The sequence below is a fragment of the Pelmatolapia mariae genome, linkage group LG17, assembly GCF_036321145.2.
Source record: "Pelmatolapia mariae isolate MD_Pm_ZW linkage group LG17, Pm_UMD_F_2, whole genome shotgun sequence".
In the NCBI taxonomy this organism is placed as follows: Eukaryota; Metazoa; Chordata; class Actinopteri; order Cichliformes; family Cichlidae; genus Pelmatolapia; species Pelmatolapia mariae.
In genome coordinates, this window is record NC_086242.1 from 25,571,414 (window position 1) to 25,588,152 (window position 16,739).

The window sequence follows — 16,739 nt, forward strand, 5'->3', positions numbered from 1 at the left end:
TCTCTAGGTATGAACACAAAGTCAGTAACACAAATTACAGTTAAAAAGCAGCACAAAGACACTTAAACGTGATCACCACAGTGATTCTGCTTTAGAAATATGAACATGTAGAAATGGAGGCAGCAGCCTGAATGTTTGTTCCTTTGTTACCTGTTGAAGTTCAGAATCCAATAAGTGTGAAATTTTGAAAACTGAACTTCAGACTTAGCATTAAGGACTCAATGCTCGATATCCCTATAACACCTTAGTATTAAGTCACTCCATGCAGATGTGGCTTAAAGGGTTTTAACCCTTTAAACCCTTTGTGTAGTTACTGGTCTAATAACGGTGTTGCTTTGTAATCAGAATAATAAACATTTGAGCCTGCTGACTCCCAGCCTCAGCGAGAACGGCAGACTTCTTCAGAAATGTTTAGATGCAGCTCTGCAGTAAAGGAGCCCAGGCTTCTCTGCAAGGACTAAAATCAATTGTGATTTCTGCTGTGTTCCTTTCCCCTTTTGAATTCCCTTAGATGATAGGCCTAATCAATAATCATAAACCTGTATTGATCGCACCGTCTCTTTTCTTGACTTCTGCCCACATTAATACAAAGTGGTGATAGAGGGCTGTCATGAAAGACGTGACTCTTGATTGATCTATACTTTTAACGTTTTCCAGGTTAGTGCTCAGAGTTAGTGTCGTTATTGTTGCAAACAGGAATGAATCAGAATCAGAATACTTTATTGATCCCTAGGGGAAATTATTTTGGTTACAGTGCTCCAGTACAAACAGTAACAAAGACAGACAGTACACCAAGTAAGAAACAGCACAATATATACAATATCTACATGTATGTACATATATATATATATATAAAACATTGTTGGATAATGTTGGTTGACTGGTGGACAAAAGTACATACTTGAATAAATGCGCTGTAGAAAATTCCTACTTCTACTGACAAAAAGTCTGAGAATCAAGGGAATTTGATCTTTTTTTGTTTGTTTGTTTGTTTGTTTTTAAATGAATACAGACTAATTTCAGTAAGCTCAAAGTGTCATGTGCATGTCTTTGTGCTGTGCTAGATGAGATCATCTGGCCTGAGGGGGATGAAGCTCTGCCTCAGGATGCACAGGACCTTATTTCCAAGCTGCTAAGACAAAATCCTCTGGAGAGACTGGGCACAGGTAATGCACTGTAAAACAACTCTTACCAAAAGAGTTTTTCAAGAATTAGATAAACATTACCACAAAGAAGTGCTACACTAAGATAAGACAAGACAAAACATAGAAATTTATGTGACCATAGGAGTGTGCTGGTATGCCTGTGTGAATTATTTAAACAGATTTTTATTTTGACCTTGGCAGTGTGTCAGTAAAACTGCTTTGGTTGCTGAACCTTCAAAGAAATCAGTAGCGTTGCTTTTGCCGCTGTGTGAAATTGCAATATTGTGTTGGAACCCATTCATCTCAACTCCCTTATCATTTTAGTCATGTAGAAATAACTGTTACTACACATGTTGGTGCATGCACATATTCAACTTTTCAATAAATAATCCAGGATTTGAAGGTGACAGAAAGTATAGGATTTATCTGACATTGTATTTCGTGCTGAAGTTCTCCATTTCACGTATAAAAAGGACTTTGAGCCAGAGAAGACAGCATCAGGGTCTAGCTTTATCCTTATTTAATTTGCACAGTCAAAAGTTTGGACACACCTTCTCATTTAATGGTTTTCCTTTGTTTTCACTGCTTTCTACATTGTAGATACAGCCACCACCCTTTGCCACTCTTTGCTTTTTTGACAGCGCTGCAAACCCTTGGCCTTCTCTCAGTGACTTTCGTGATGTAGTCACCTGAAATGGTTTTCACTTCACAAGTGTTCCTTGTCAGGGTTCATTTGTAGAATTTAACTACTGTTAGAACTCATATTATGGCGAGAACCAATCAGCTAAGTAAAGAGAAACGACAGTCCATCATCACCAACATCACATCAGATTAGAGCCCAAATAAATGCCACACAGAGTTCCAGTAGCAGACACATCTTCATATCAACTGTTCAGAGGAGACTGCCCAGATCAGGCCTTTATGGTCAAATAGCTGCTAAGAAACCACTACTAAGGAAAAGCAACAAGCAGAAGAGATTTGTTTGGGCCAAGAAACACAAGGAATGAACATTAGACCAGTGGAAATCTGTGCTTTGGTCTGATGAGGCCAAATTTGAGATCTTTGGTTCCACTCACCGTGTCTTTGAGCGACGCAGAAAAGGTGAACGGATGGTCTCTACATGCATGCTTCCCACCGTAAAGCATGCAGGAGGAGGTGTGATGGTGTGGGGGTGCTTTGCTGGCAACACTGTTGGGGATTTATTCAAAATTGAATGGCACAGTGAACCATCATGGCTACCACAGCATCCTGCAGCAACATCCCATCCCATTTGTGTTTAGTTGGACCTTCATTTATGTTTTAACGGGACAATGACCCCAAACACACCTCCAGGCTGTGTAAGGGCTATTTTACCAAGAAGTAGAGTGATGGACTGCTGCGCCAGATGGCCTGGCCTCCTCAGTCACCTGACCTAAACCCAATTGAGATGGTTTAGGATGAGATGGACCACAGAGTGAAGGCCAAAGGGCCAACAAGTGCTCAGCATCTCTGTGAAATCCTTCAAGACTGTTGGAAAACCATTTCAGGTGACTACCTCATGAAGCTCATGGAGAGAATGCCAAGAGTGTGCAAAGCAGTAATCAAAGCAAAGGGAGAAGACGTGTCCAAACTTTTGACTGGTAGTATATAGTGAAAAATTTTTTTTGGAATGTAATTCTCTTTCTTCCCATGTTTCAGAGGCCTTTTGTGTTCCGCATCACTGTCTTTGGCTTTTTTGTAGCTGTTCAGTTAGACCCTGTCAGCATGCATTCTGCTAACTTGTAGGTTGTTCTTTGATGCTTGTGTTCCCCACTCTTCAAAGCTTCAAAATTTAAGTGTGACAACCTTCCACCATAACAGATAGTGTTGTTTTTCTTACTGCCCTCCACCCCCAGCCCCATCGCCTACCCACCATATCTATCTCAATCCTTTCTATCTTCTCTTTCATTCTTCAACTCCACAGGAAGTGCCTTTGAGGTGAAGCAGCATCAATTCTTCACAGATCTGGACTGGAACAGCCTGCTAAGACAGAAAGCCGAGTTCATCCCCCAACTGGAGTCAGAGGATGACACCAGTTACTTTGACAGTATGTCTGCCAGTGCCTTACAGAGATTGTTCACTGTTTGAAAGTCATGTAGTCTCATCACAATCAACATGTGTCTGTCTCAGCTCGTTCTGATCGCTACCACCACGTGGATTCCGAGGAGGAGGAAGATACCAATGATGAAGAACATGTAGAGATACGACAATTCTCCTCCTGTTCGCCTCGCTTCAGCAAGGTACACACAGCTGAATCTTTATTTGGAAGGTTATGCTCAGTAAATAAGCCAAAACCCTCAAATGACAGATATCAGTGAAATAAATGACCTTTTGATAATTTAATATTAGATACTAACATATTTTTGATTGTTTTAGTGTGTTTGAACTGATACACTTGGAGGATATTCTTAATGCCATGGCAGCTTACCATTTGATCCTGAGGACCATCAAAAATTTTGGCATTGCATATATATTCAGAGTCAGAAAGGATTAAGAGTCTCTGCTCTAAAGATGATGTCTGATGCAGAGAAATGTTTTTATAGGTGTACAGCAGCATGGAACGTTTGTCTCTGCATGAGGAAAAGAGGACACCTCCTCCCACCAAACGCAGCCTCAGTGAGGAGGGAGGAGATCGCATCGACAGCCTGAGTGGACTCAAGTCCAGAGATCGATCTTGGATGGTGGGATCTCCGGAGATGTGAGTTCATCTACAAAAAAGACAACAGATATTTCCCAGCAGACATGTCTGTGCAAATCCACATTGGGTAACTGTTGCTGAGCTGTGGGGTTGTGTGGTCTTGTTGACAAAAACCCGCGTGGGCCCCGGGCGTGCTCATGGTCCATAGACGTTTTGCCCTTTTGTGGCTCCAGTAGGGAAACCCACACATAAACAATGGGCATACTGTGGGTATATCCCACTGTCGTCCAATTGGGCCCCACATTTCATGCCAGTTCTTGCGGCCACAGTGGGCTGTGGGCCATATGGATTTACCCAGATTTCCCCTGCATGCCCCAAGTGAGCATGTTTGCTGGTTTATGTACTTTTTGCTTTATTTTTAGTTAAAAATTATTATGATGATGATGTTGTCAGCTTTATTTAGTAGCCATTCATGTATTTGTTCTGTCCTGTCCTTCACCTTTACAGCCTGCGGAAGCGTTTGTCAGTCTCTGAGTCTTCCCACACAGAGAGTGATTCAAGCCCGCCCCTGACAGTCAGGAGACGCTGCTGCTCTGCTATCATTGAGATGCCGCGCTTTGCTATCTCTTCAGAGGAGGAAGGAGGCCAAGGGCAAGGTAAAGAAAGGCTAGCTCTGATAAACTGAAATAACCAAATTTCAGGGCAAAACTGTCCTTCAGCACAGTCTACAAACAACTGCCTACAAGTTGTTGCTGAAGTTTTTAATTTTTACCAGTACCTGCATTTAAGAAGGACTGCCACAAAATTCCCTAGTTTCTTATGATAAATATGCTGTATCTGTCATGCTCTTTCATGTGCATGTCCAGTACACATAGCACAGCGAGTAGCTTAGCCCAAAAGAAGTTACTCATAAATGTTTATTTTCTTTTTTCAAAAAGATGTAATAAGATATAATAAGTTTTAACTCATTTGTGCCTCTAATTTGCTGATTTCTAAGGTGCACTTGGAAGTCGAAAGAGTCCCAGCCTGCTTGGCCCAAATGCAGTGAGGGGCCTGCGATGTGACGAGCTGCCCCTCGCCATCCCAGAGCTTCCAGTGGAAAGAGAGCTGAAGCTCGACGAGTCTCCCACCACACCAAGCTCCACCTCCAGCCAACTGAGCAGAGCCACACTCACTCGTCAGTGTAGTTTCTACATCTTATATACTAAGATAAAAATGTTAATGCTAATAGTACTAATGTGGTTTGTTGTTTTTAGGGGGATTAAATGGGTCACATGAAAAAGTTAGAAATGTGAAGATGAATATGAACAAAAAAGATTGTTTCCACATCTTTTAAAGCCTTCAGATCTGACCTAATTTTCTACTTTTGGTGTTATTTCTCAATTTTCCCATGTAAATACAGCAGGCAGTTCAGGCGATGCGTGCGAACGTGCCAACAGCAGTAACGGTGCTGCCAGCGGAGGTGCCAAAGCTGCAGCAGACAGCGACTCTCCCTCCATTCCAAAGGCCACCAGTGACTTGGCAGCTCGTAGGGCTCGCCATCGCATGCTGTCTGGAGATGCAGACAGACACGCAATAACCAGGCCACTCAACAAGGTCATCAAGTCGGCCTCGGCTACAACTCTGTCGCTGATGATTCCTGCAGGTGCTTTCAAACATTTAAAAAATGAAGTTCTTAAAACCAAAAAGACAACATGAACAGCATTAACTTGGTCATAGTATTTTGAATTATTGTGGACAGCTGCTGTCCTTTGCACTAGAGTAGAATGAATCTGCAACGATGCTACATGAAATCAGCTATAATCTGTCATGTTTTGTTCTTTGTGTGTTTTTGCGTTTTGTTTTGGGGGTTTTTTTGGTTTTTTTTTGAAAGACCATCATGGCGCCTCGCCATTGGCCAGCCCGATGTCTCCCCACTCACTGTCATCCAATCCATCATCACGAGACTCTTCACCAAGCCGGGACCTGTCTCCAGCTGTGACTAATGTCAAACCTGCCATCATCATCCACAGAGCTGGAAAGAAGTATGGCTTTACTCTGAGAGCCATCCGAGTGTACATGGGTGACTCTGACATCTACACTGTACATCACATGGTCTGGGTGAGTGTCGCACCAGATTTAGTAATGATACTGACGATAAGTACCATATGTTTAAAAAAAATTAAAAAAAAAAACTGGTTACAGCAGATAGCGGCCCCTGACTGATTCTGGTCTTCCCTAAGGCTTCTTCCTGTTAAAAGGGAGTTGTTTTCTCCCTGCTGTCACCAGGTTTTTGCTCATTAGCTTTTTGTCTGATTGCTGGGCTTTATTTTCAAATACTGCAGGGACTTGACCTATACCATAAAGTGTGTTAAGACAACTGTTGTTGTAAATTTGTGATATATATTGAATTAAAAACAGTGGACTATAGGACAAAAGGATAAAGCTAAAGCTACAAAAATACCACAGTATTCAGTGTGGAACACCGGGTGTATAAAATGTCAGTTAAATACAGAATGTAATGATTTGTAAGCCATTGCTTTTAAGGATATGAAAGAAAGTAAACTTGATAAAGTATACCAAGTAAAACAAACACATCAGCAGATGAATGGCTACTCGTTTTTGAAACTGCCAGCAGGACATTTAAAAATAGTTGTGGCAAGGACACATTTAGGCCTGTTTTGCAAATCTTCCTTTTTAAGCGAAATCCTGTAAGTATTTGGAAACTGAGAAGAGCAAATGAAGTTGTTCTTAAAGCTAAATATTTTCCATTTTCTTACTTGATAGAATATTTCAGGTGTTCAACATTTAGTGCCCCCCTTTATTGTGTTTGCTTTATAAATGTTTGTAGTTGACAGGTCCGGGCTGCAGGCCAGTTTTGCATCTGCAGCTTTATTACTATATAGTCATAAAGTCATGTTTGTGTTGATGAATAAACAAGGCCTTCCTTGAAAGGTAAAATACGTTGCTCCAAAATCTGTATACATTGCGGCAGCCTTCACAGATGTGAGAAACTACCCATCCTATGTGCACTAATGTACCCCAACTGGCTTTCAGCTGCTTGCAGATAACAAGCTGGTTGGTCTGTCTCTGCTACAGGAGATCCATATATCCATGGTTTGCAAGACAAATTTTAAGTTGTCATTGATGAGAGCTCAGGATAGTTTTGAACGTTTCCTCTTAAATTAGCGCGGGCTCAGAGAAGGTAGCTCCTTTTCTGGATCGTATTTGTTTGTTGTGTGCATAGCAGAGTTTTAACTAACGTTTGTGGATGCAGCTGTTATTTTCACTGAGATATCTGAAAACACAATTTGTATCAGATTTAACAATAAAAAATTAGTTTTTTTGTTTTAAGCCAAACTGTCTTTCATGTGTGGTAGCTCTTTCCCCATTATCACTTTGTTTTAACAGATGTCTGTGAAAGGACTCTGTAATAGTATCACTGTGTTTACAGGTTTCTTGTTGTTTGACAGAAGGTGGCAGTAACAGTACTTTTTTCGTTCACTTTCTCCCTCCTCTTTTTTTTCCCCTTACACTCATCTAACTCTCTGTTCACTGCCAGCATGTGGAGGAAGGTGGACCGGCCCACGAGGCAGGGCTCAGAGAGGGTGACCTGATCACCCATGTTAATGGGGAGCCGGTCCATGGCCTGGTTCACACAGAGGTAGTGGAGCTTATTCTAAAGGTACGGGATCACAACCTTTTGTACTCACTAAAGTAACTTTTTCAGCGGACAGCAGAAACATCAGTCTTCTCCTTCTCTTTGTGTTCTTTCTGTTTGAATTGATTCTTTGCAAAATAAAGATATGAGTCAAGCTGATAAAACTTCTGTGACCTTGCATGTGGTAACAGACTTTTACCACCATACACATGCAAGGCTACACCTTGCATGTGTATGAGTTGAGAAGTCAGACCTTTTGACTTCTCAACTCATACACACAACTTTAAATGTTTTGTAAAGATATCTTTTTCTGAAAGTAAGAAATGTTTCTATTGCTTGGTCGTCACTCAGAGTGGTGCAAAAGTGTCCATCTCTGCAACCCCGTTTGAGAACACCTCCATCAAAGTCGGCCCTGCTCGAAAGACTACCCACAAATCCAAGATGGCAAGACGAAATAAGAAAACCAAGAACAAGGAGGGACAGGACAGGTGGGAAATATACACACACAAGTCGAGCAATAACAAGCGTGCTTGTGCAAAGAATTCTTGAACAATCTTGGGAGTTTGTTGGACCAGTTGGACTTGTTTAAGTTTGTTGAAGACATTTCACCTCTGATCCAAGCAGCTTCTTTGGTTTAAAAACAGTCCCGGAACAGGGATGTTGCGACAAGGACGGTGGGACTCTTCACCTTTTCCCCTTTGATCAGTGGTTGTTGATCAGTGGTCGTGACAATTTGCATATTAATGATCAAGGAACTGACCTCCCAGCCCATTGTTCGTCAGTGGTGCTAGTTTCAGTCATTGTGCAAATGTACTGTTTATAAGTTTTGGGAAACCAGCAGTCTGCTGAGACTGAAGAAGTCACTTGGATGAGTGATGAAATGTTTCTCCCACTGAAAACGCTATGTCCAGATGAGCAGAATCCACCTTTTGGAATTTACTTACCAGGATGATTGAGCATGGATCAAGGCTTATTACCTTTTGCTTTTTTATAACTAAAAATCAGGTTGGATGAGAGTTTAAATGTCTTCAGCAAACATAAAGAAGTCCAGTTACCTCCTCTTTAAGCTCCTAAGACCATGACTTTTATGACTGAGAACCTACACAGACAGTTCTTGATCAATTAATTGTTTCTCCTCCCACAGTAAGAAGAGGACATCTCTTTTCCGGAAAATCACCAAACAGGCATCTCTCCTCCACACTAGCCGCAGTCTGTCCTCTTTAAACCGCTCACTGTCTTCAGGGGAAAGTGGCCCCGGCTCACCAACACACAACCTGTCACCTCGGAGCCCAACACAGGGCTACAGGTCCACGCCAGACTCCACGCATTCAGGTGAGACACACATTTGGATAGTTTTTTTTTTTTTTTTTTTAAATCTGTGTGTGTATGTCTGTTTTTTGTTTTGTTTTTTTACATGTGCAAAACACACATTCAAAATAAAACGAATCATATTTGGTATATCTCTGCTACGTTATTGTTCTTCCTTTATACCCCACAGTTGGTGGGAACTCTTCCCAGAGCAGTTCACCCAGCTCGAGTGTCCCAAACTCTCCTGCAAGCTCCGGCCACATTCGACCCAGCTCCTTGCATGGACTTGCCCCAAAGCTCCAGCGCCAGTACCGCTCCCCTCGGCGCAAGTCAGCTGGCAACATTCCCCTCTCCCCTCTGGCCCGTACACCTTCTCCCACCCCTCAGAGCAGCTCTCCTCAGCGCTCTCCTTCACCACTCTCCAGCCACACTCTTGGCCAGTCCGCCATGGGTCAGTCATTCCCTGTGAAGCTCCACTCCTCTCCTCCTCTGGTGAGGCAGATATCCAGACCCAAGAGTGCAGAACCTCCACGTTCTCCGCTCCTCAAGAGGGTGCAGTCAGCTGAGAAACTAGCAGCCTCTCTCACTAACTCTCCTTCATCTTCGGGCATGGCAGCAGCAGCAGAAAAGAAGCTGGCAGTTGGAGCGGCTGTGGGGAGCCGTAAACACAGCCTTGACATCTCGCATTCTGAGTTTAAGAAGGAGATTCTGCAGAGGGAGCCGAGCTTACAGAGCCTCCAGGTAGATACTGCCTTCACACAAAGTTGGGTCTAACACATAATCAACATAATAATCATAATAATGAGAGTCTGTTTAGGACATGCAAGTATTATGGTTCTCACATTTGGAAATACATCTGTTGTGGGGGAGATAAAAAGTTTTTATTTTGATATAACAAATAGGCAATGAGATCCAAAATGTAAAGAAGTCTTCAAAGGTTTTTCTTTTTGTTTTGGTTTGGTTTCTGTATAGTGTGTGTGTGTGTGTGTGTGTGTGTGTGTGTGTGTGTGTGTGTGTGTGTGTAATTGTTCACACAAGTAAAACATCATCACAAAAAATGACACAAAAACCTCAATATAATTTAATAAAACTGCATAAATAAGAGAAAACTGTGTATTACTTATTGTTCCCAAATGGTAACTAAGTTAAAGCTAAAATAAAATGTGTGTAAACTGGTGATGAAATGTTGTAGCTCTACTGAGCTTTGCTTCTTCTGTGGGGTTTCAGATTACTTTTTTTTTCTTAGATACAAGCAGAGAAAGTTTTATTGCAGAGGTTGTATTATATACCAGCACAGTCAAGCCCGTAACCTAGTTTAGCTTTCCCCAAAACACATTATACTTTGAACACAGCACATTGCAGAAATCGATTAAATTCTAACAGTGGAATCCACAACACTGTCATTTTTTAGCTTCCCAGACAGCAGATCTCAGGATAAATAACTGTTCACTTCACTGTGCAAAGAGTGGGATTTTCAGAATGGTGAGTGCTTTAACAAGAATATTCTGTGTCTGTTTGCTTATTGACCACTAGGAGTCATCCAGCGAGGGTCTGCTGTCTTCAGCAGGACGCGGCGTGGAGAAAGGCAGTCTGCACAAACACTCTTCTTCATCCAGGAAGTTAGGGCGGCAGGAAGGAGATGGCACACTCGGTGTGGTGTCTGGCTCGCTGGGTCTGTCAGCAGGGAAGAGCAAGCTGAAGGACAAACTGTCAGCCATCAGGCAAGACAGAGCTGAGCGAAGAGAGTCTCTGCAGAAGCAAGATGCCATCCATGAGGTGGATTCATCTGAGGATGAGACAGACGAAGGCTCAGAGGACAGCCAGGATGGACGCAGGGGGAATATGTCCACTCCACCTCCTCTTCTGAGACCCACCACTGTGAGAACAGGTCCTGGAGGCACGCTGCCATCCCTTTGCCTCTCCCCCTGCACTCCTCACGCTACATTCAGTCATACAGGGCCCTCTCAGGTAGGCAGACCCAGCCACTCGCACACTTTACCACCTGTTGCAGAGACTAAGCCCAGTCAGACTCCCTGCTCTCAAGGGTCAACAGATGGAAGCTTGGCCTCGTCCACTGAGGACGATGCAAGACGAGAAAGGAAGGTTCTAGAGCCCAGCAGTACAACAAATACCATTCAGGGTCCCCTTCCTTTTTCCACACCAGGCAGTGCATTCATCTCAGTTAGCAAGGACACTTTTATTAAGCCAGCTCCTCCAAAAGACTCAAAGACTATCATGGGAAAGACTGTACCATCAGAACCCAGAGCAGATGGCCAAATGATCGACAGATCCAGAATCACCACTCCCTGTACAGAGAGCTCCACAGGTACTCCAAAGACCACAGACTCCAAGACCACCTCAAGTACTGCAGAGTGCCAAACCACTGACACCCGCGATACTGCTCGCACTTCTTGTTCATCTCCAGGCATCCCTAAGGAGAAGAAGGAGGCTGACAATCGGAGACTGTGTGCAGCTGCTGCTGCAAGTCTCAGCACCTCACCTTCATCCACTTCCAGCTCTAATTCAAGTTCAGGATCCCTAGTTCCCACTTCTGAAAGTGGGGTTGACAAAGTTGTGTCCCAGCTCGCAACAGTAGCTAAAAGTGTTCTGGGTCCAGTCAAATTCAACACCAAGGAGCAGAAACCATCCAGAGGTGGCGCCTCAGAAGTCCCACCTGCTGACCCTGTCCCTTTCCCCTCCAAACAGGTCTCGACCCTTCAGTCACCTCAACTCTCCCCAAACAGGCAGAAAACTCAATGTGTTGCTTCACCAACCACCACCAACCACATGAGACCAGCCAAATTGACCACCCCAGCTTCTCACCCTCGATCCTGCACAGATGTTCCAGAAAGGCAAGCATCAGAGTCTGCAGGCAGAGACAACACCGCCACCTCTGCATTTGCACAGAGGTTCGGTACAACAGCAGCAGCAGCAGCAACTCAGTCCACTCTTAGCACAGCCCCACCCACTTCTGCAGCAACTGAGCCTCAGCGCAAGAGGTCAGACCCCCAGACGACGACAGCTACCACTGCTGCCTCGCAACAAGACAAAGCAACCAGCAAGAAGACGTAGCAGCAAACCTACCACAGTACCAGAATACAACGTAAAGATCACAGGGCTCAGTGTTGGCTCCAAGTTTTAAAACTTTGAAAAACTGCATGTTCGGGAAAAAAACACATTTACAACATTACACTAATCAGAAAGCAAAGTAAACGCACAGCAGGAGAGCTGAGAAGCAGAGCCAGATGTGGTAGTCCCAGCTTTAATCCAGCTGTTCTGTGCTCTTTATGTTTATCTTATGTTCATGTGAGTTCTTGCTTGACAGAATGTGATGAGGAGTTTGGGGGTCTTTGCTTTTCTGCAAACATATAAGGGGCTAGAAACACAGTACTGCTCAGCAGTCCAAGGAGACACTACTTTAAAAAGTACACACACACACACGCACAGCTTTTTCACTCCTCTTGTGCTGCCTCATTATCTCACCTTGATGTCGAGCAGAGCCTCCACACATGTTCCTCGAAGAGATCAGGACGTGCCTTACTTAACGCACTCCTCTTTCTCCCTGTCTTTTCTATTCCTCTTCACATCACTCCTTTCTGAGCATCCACTTATGATTGACAGAAAGTTGTATCTGAGCAATAAAGTGCAACATTATATTTAGTAATCTGTTTAAATGCATTTAGAATCGTTAGTAAGAGTCAAGCATCGTCATTGTACATGCAGCACCCAGCGAAATAGGCCAAATTCTGCTCTCACTGTGCTCCCTGTTGATCCAACACTGTCGGTTTTCAGGACCCTCTGGGTCTGCTTCACCCTTTGCAGCCGACTGAACGTCTCTGAAACTTTTATTCTGTTATTGCACAGCAAATTGTGCACCTGCTGGACATTTTGCAGAGTTCATCGTTTTCCTGGATTATTTCAGAACACACTCTGTTCCCAGTGTTTTTAATAGTTTTATTTCTATCATGCGCGGCTAAGTTTTTTAGTTTTTTTTTTTTTTTTAAACTTTAAAACTGCTTAAAATAAGAGCATCTAATAAATAAAATGAAAACTTGCAGTGGTTTTTGCTGACTTTCTGACACACAGCTGTTGTACAGCAGCGTTGGCTCGCACTGAGTGAAGTATTGGAGGAACAGGACAGGAATGCGGCCAAGTCAGTGTCTCTTCAGTGTTTGAACTAATCATTTTCACATAGTCTAAGCCCTGACATGTCCTGATTTCCAGTAGATGTTCCCATTCAGGGTGAAGTACAGGATTTGTACAAATACTGAAATATTGTCTCTCCCCTCTTGTTTTACCAGATATATACATCCATACATTGTGTCAGTTTTAGACGATTACCTTTTCAATACATGTATTCTTTACAAGGATTGTGCCATACTCATAATTTGTTGCAGGTTTTCTTAGCTGGGCTTCTGATGTCCTTTAACTGTCTTGACCCCATAATCAGTGTTTGAGTATTTTATATGACGTGGGATCAGGTTTTAGGAATGGGAAACCCTGGACGCTGCTATTTATAGATGTCAGCGGCTGTCCCATTAGGCCCTTGCTCTTTCAAAATGGACAGTGGATCTCACTCATTGTGGTATAACTGTGATCCTCCAACTCCATTTTTATTTTTCTGTTCTGTGCAAAGAAACAGGGAGACAGATTTGGTGAGTGGTCCTGGTGGTGAGATAGGATTGTAGATTGCCTCTGTATGGCACTGCAGATGCAAAGGATTTGATCACGTGCCTCACTTTGATTGACTCAGTCATCTACAAAAACCTAATTTAGTTATACCAGAATTAAATTAAAGCAGAAACGCTCAAAGATGCACCATTTAAAAATAAAAGAATTCCAGTGGATGTAAAGTAACATGACCAGTTTTCACCTGAAACCCTGCTCTGCTGGGTCTCCATCCAGTTATTTTTGGCCCCCGTCTGCCTCTGAAGGCTGCACTGCTTTTATTTGGTATCAGGACCAACTCGCTGTGTTCATCCTGTAAAGTTTTCTTTCTGTATGACATGAGGAGGAATCTGTGCATGATCGTCTGTGTAGAATATTTCAAAGTATGTTGTGTTTTATACACTGTTTGCGTGGGTGTGTGTTCAGAATTCCCTGCAGCCTACCTGTGTATGTGTGCTGGGCTGTCGACATGTCTGTGACAGGCATGAGGCTCTGCACGAAGCATTGATCTCGCATGATTGGGAAGAAAGGCAAACTGTCACTGAAAGGAGAGCCGGTCTGGATGTTTGACCACTGATTCAGAGAGCTACTACTGTTTTTGCAGGTGAAGGCAAAAACTGCACTTAGCTTGTTTAATTCAGTGATTTTAGTGTTTTTCATTTCTGATGTACACTTTAATGACGAACTGATTTGATCCTTAGTATTTTTAGTTTGATCTTTCAAAGTGAGCTCAAAGCACACAAAGCCCAACCCACAGGATGGCCTCTTCTCGTGTGTTTAAAGTGTTTTGTGTCTTGTGTGGAGCTTATTTCACTGCAGGGGGAGCAGCAGAGTTCATTCGTTTCAGTTTGCATATTAAGGACACTGTAAAAGTGACTTTGACAGTGACTGTGGTAATCTGTATTATGTTTACATGTTGATTATGTTTGTTTGTGTATATGTGTTGGGGGGTGGGAGTGTCAATGGAACGTCTAACAGGCTAGGATGATTATCAGCAAGGTGAGCACAATGTGATAGGTTCATATTGTGTCATGTGATGAAGAGTTTGCAAATGATGGCGATTCAGCACATTTCTCTGCTGTCTGTGGGTTTGTCTGTGGAACGCATCAGTGGCACGGAGCCGTTCCCCTCTGAGGATCAGAACGCTCTGGCCGATCTGACGAGAGTCGGGGAGTTAATAACTTTTTGTACATCATCAAACTTGAACAGTTTAGTGTCAATGAGATTATCCGACCATACTGGATGTTGTTTATACACACAGTCCAAACCTTTTGGTTCTTTCTGTGGCATTATCAAGATAATGGTGTTGGGAGAGAGAATAGCCTTGAGCAGAAATCATTCTGTGGGTAGATTTTTAACCACTGATTAATTTTTAGAGCAAGTGAGCACGTGATTGTAAGCATGTGTAAAGATTTGAGCCCAAAAACTGTTCTGTCTGTGGACTGAAGCAAGAAACAAGTAGTTGGATTTATTTTAACTATGTTCTCAGTTTTGGATTTTTCTGTTTACAGAAAAACTGGAACTAGAGTAGAGTCCGTTTCAACAGCATGTTTTCATGTATCCTTATTAAAAATCTACGTTATATATCAACTAACAAATGGTGACCAATATCAGTCAAATGTGAGTACTGCCGCCTCACAAATCTGCAAAAACGGTCTTTGGCAAAGACTGTATTCCAATTCCAGTTAACAGACTTACGTGGATTTGACCTCATGGGTCATCTGAAAGCTAGCATTCACCAAAAGGCATCAAAGTGAGGTTGGTGCTGGCAAGGAGCAAGCTCATTTTGCTGTGATTGCAAACACAAATGTTGTAGTTTCATCATTTGTAAACCTCCACAGATGACAGATGATAAACGTGTTGAGATTCCAGACCACAAAATATAAGTGTGCTCTACAACTTCTGTTCTCATGCGGCAGTTTTGTTCCCGATTGACCACAGATCGAACTGAGCATACTGACCTGCTTATGGTGTCCCACGTTTCGTCCCAAGTCCTGGGATCGATTAAAATATGGAATTATGATTTAGTCACTGAAGAGCTTCCCTACGCTTCTGACTCACGAGCATCACAAGGATCGACTAGCTTTTACTATGAGGCATATAGATGATTTAAACATGTGACTTTGGGTATGATGAGGTACGAGGAGAAGCGTTATTACCACTGAACCACCACTTCATGAGATTCAGTGCTGTTTCAACGTACAGCCGTTAAACTGATATTAAGGGATTGTGTTGGCTCTGTAAAGCAAGAAAAATACTTTTATTGCCTCGAGTCTTGTAGACAAGGGCAGTATCTCCACGCTTTGTGTTGTCTTGTAGGAGTGATGAAGATGAGAAAGAAGATTTAGCTGTGTATTGTAAAAGCTTCAGAAAGGGTTTAAGAGGGAGAGATGGGGAAAAAAACATTGCTAGAATAAAAACCAGTGCAATATCTTTTTATTTTTTATTGTGGTAAAAGCATGTTGTTGTCAATGTTACCTTGCAACAGTAATAAAGTTTTTTTTTCATAATCTACGCTTGCATTGTGCACTGATTGATTGTGTTTTTACAATTCGCTCTCTTTTATGTGGTGCATCACGCTTTTTACATTAAGGCAGATTTTTAGGGAGAGTTCTTCCACTGAACTCACATAAAGTCACATCCAATAAATGACAACTGACCCCAGGTTTAAACAATGCCCCAAGCTGCTGGCAACAGCTACACTGCAAAAAAGTCTCTTAAGTTATTTTGTGGCTGAGTCCTCGGAAGAAAATTCCTTTTTTGTGTTTGTTAAATGAAATCATTTATCTTGTTTCTAACAAATTTCACTAAATTGCTGATTACTTTTAGAAACAAAAGAAAAAAAATAGGTGGGTAATGTCATTGATCTTGAACTTGTATAACATTCAAACCACTGACAGGTGAAGTGAATGAGATTGATTATCTGTTGCCAAGAGATGGAATTCATTAGACAGCAAGTGAAGAGTCAGTTCTTGAAGTTTGGAAGTAATGGGCAGTAAGTAATGAAGGGCCTGACTTTACTGTGATGACTTGGACAACAGAAACTTGAGGCTTCAAAATGTTAACAAGCTAACTGATGATGTCATGGCCACTTCATCCTTCTGTTATAGTCCGTCTGTGATGCAGTCAAAACAAGCGAAATTAATTCTATTTTGAAAAGAAAATACTTTTTTTACTTTCCTATATTTTCATAAGTTTTAAAGCTTTTGCTACTGATAAAACTCCTGTGACCATTTTTTTAAAATATGTCAACAGTTAATTATTTACCAAATTAATTAATTAAATTAAGGGGAAGGTCTTTTTTTAAATTTGTCAACTATAA

The 16,739-nt window shown here is 42.3% G+C and overlaps 1 protein-coding gene across 7 annotated transcripts in view; it reads left to right on the forward strand.

The window, feature by feature from the left end:
* mast2 (microtubule associated serine/threonine kinase 2) overlaps positions 1-15,931 on the forward strand; it is a 155,781-nt gene extending 139,850 nt beyond the window's left edge. For 6 of the 7 annotated variants that reach the window (XM_063500919.1, XM_063500921.1, XM_063500922.1 and 3 more), the window contains 13 exons: positions 1,065-1,166; positions 3,088-3,210; positions 3,294-3,403; positions 3,707-3,861; positions 4,309-4,457; positions 4,799-4,978; positions 5,204-5,446; positions 5,675-5,901; positions 7,343-7,465; positions 7,793-7,929; positions 8,586-8,773; positions 8,940-9,490; positions 10,283-15,931. In XM_063500919.1, the coding sequence (XP_063356989.1) occupies positions 1,065-1,166; positions 3,088-3,210; positions 3,294-3,403; positions 3,707-3,861; positions 4,309-4,457; positions 4,799-4,978; positions 5,204-5,446; positions 5,675-5,901; positions 7,343-7,465; positions 7,793-7,929; positions 8,586-8,773; positions 8,940-9,490; positions 10,283-11,821 (3,827 nt within the window). In that variant the 3' untranslated portion in view covers positions 11,822-15,931. The remainder of the gene's footprint in view (positions 1-1,064; positions 1,167-3,087; positions 3,211-3,293; positions 3,404-3,706; positions 3,862-4,308; positions 4,458-4,798; positions 4,979-5,203; positions 5,447-5,674; positions 5,902-7,342; positions 7,466-7,792; positions 7,930-8,585; positions 8,774-8,939; positions 9,491-10,282) is intronic. The other variant, XM_063500920.1, reaches the window with a different exon arrangement.
* The last annotated feature ends 808 nt before the right edge of the window (positions 15,932-16,739 follow it).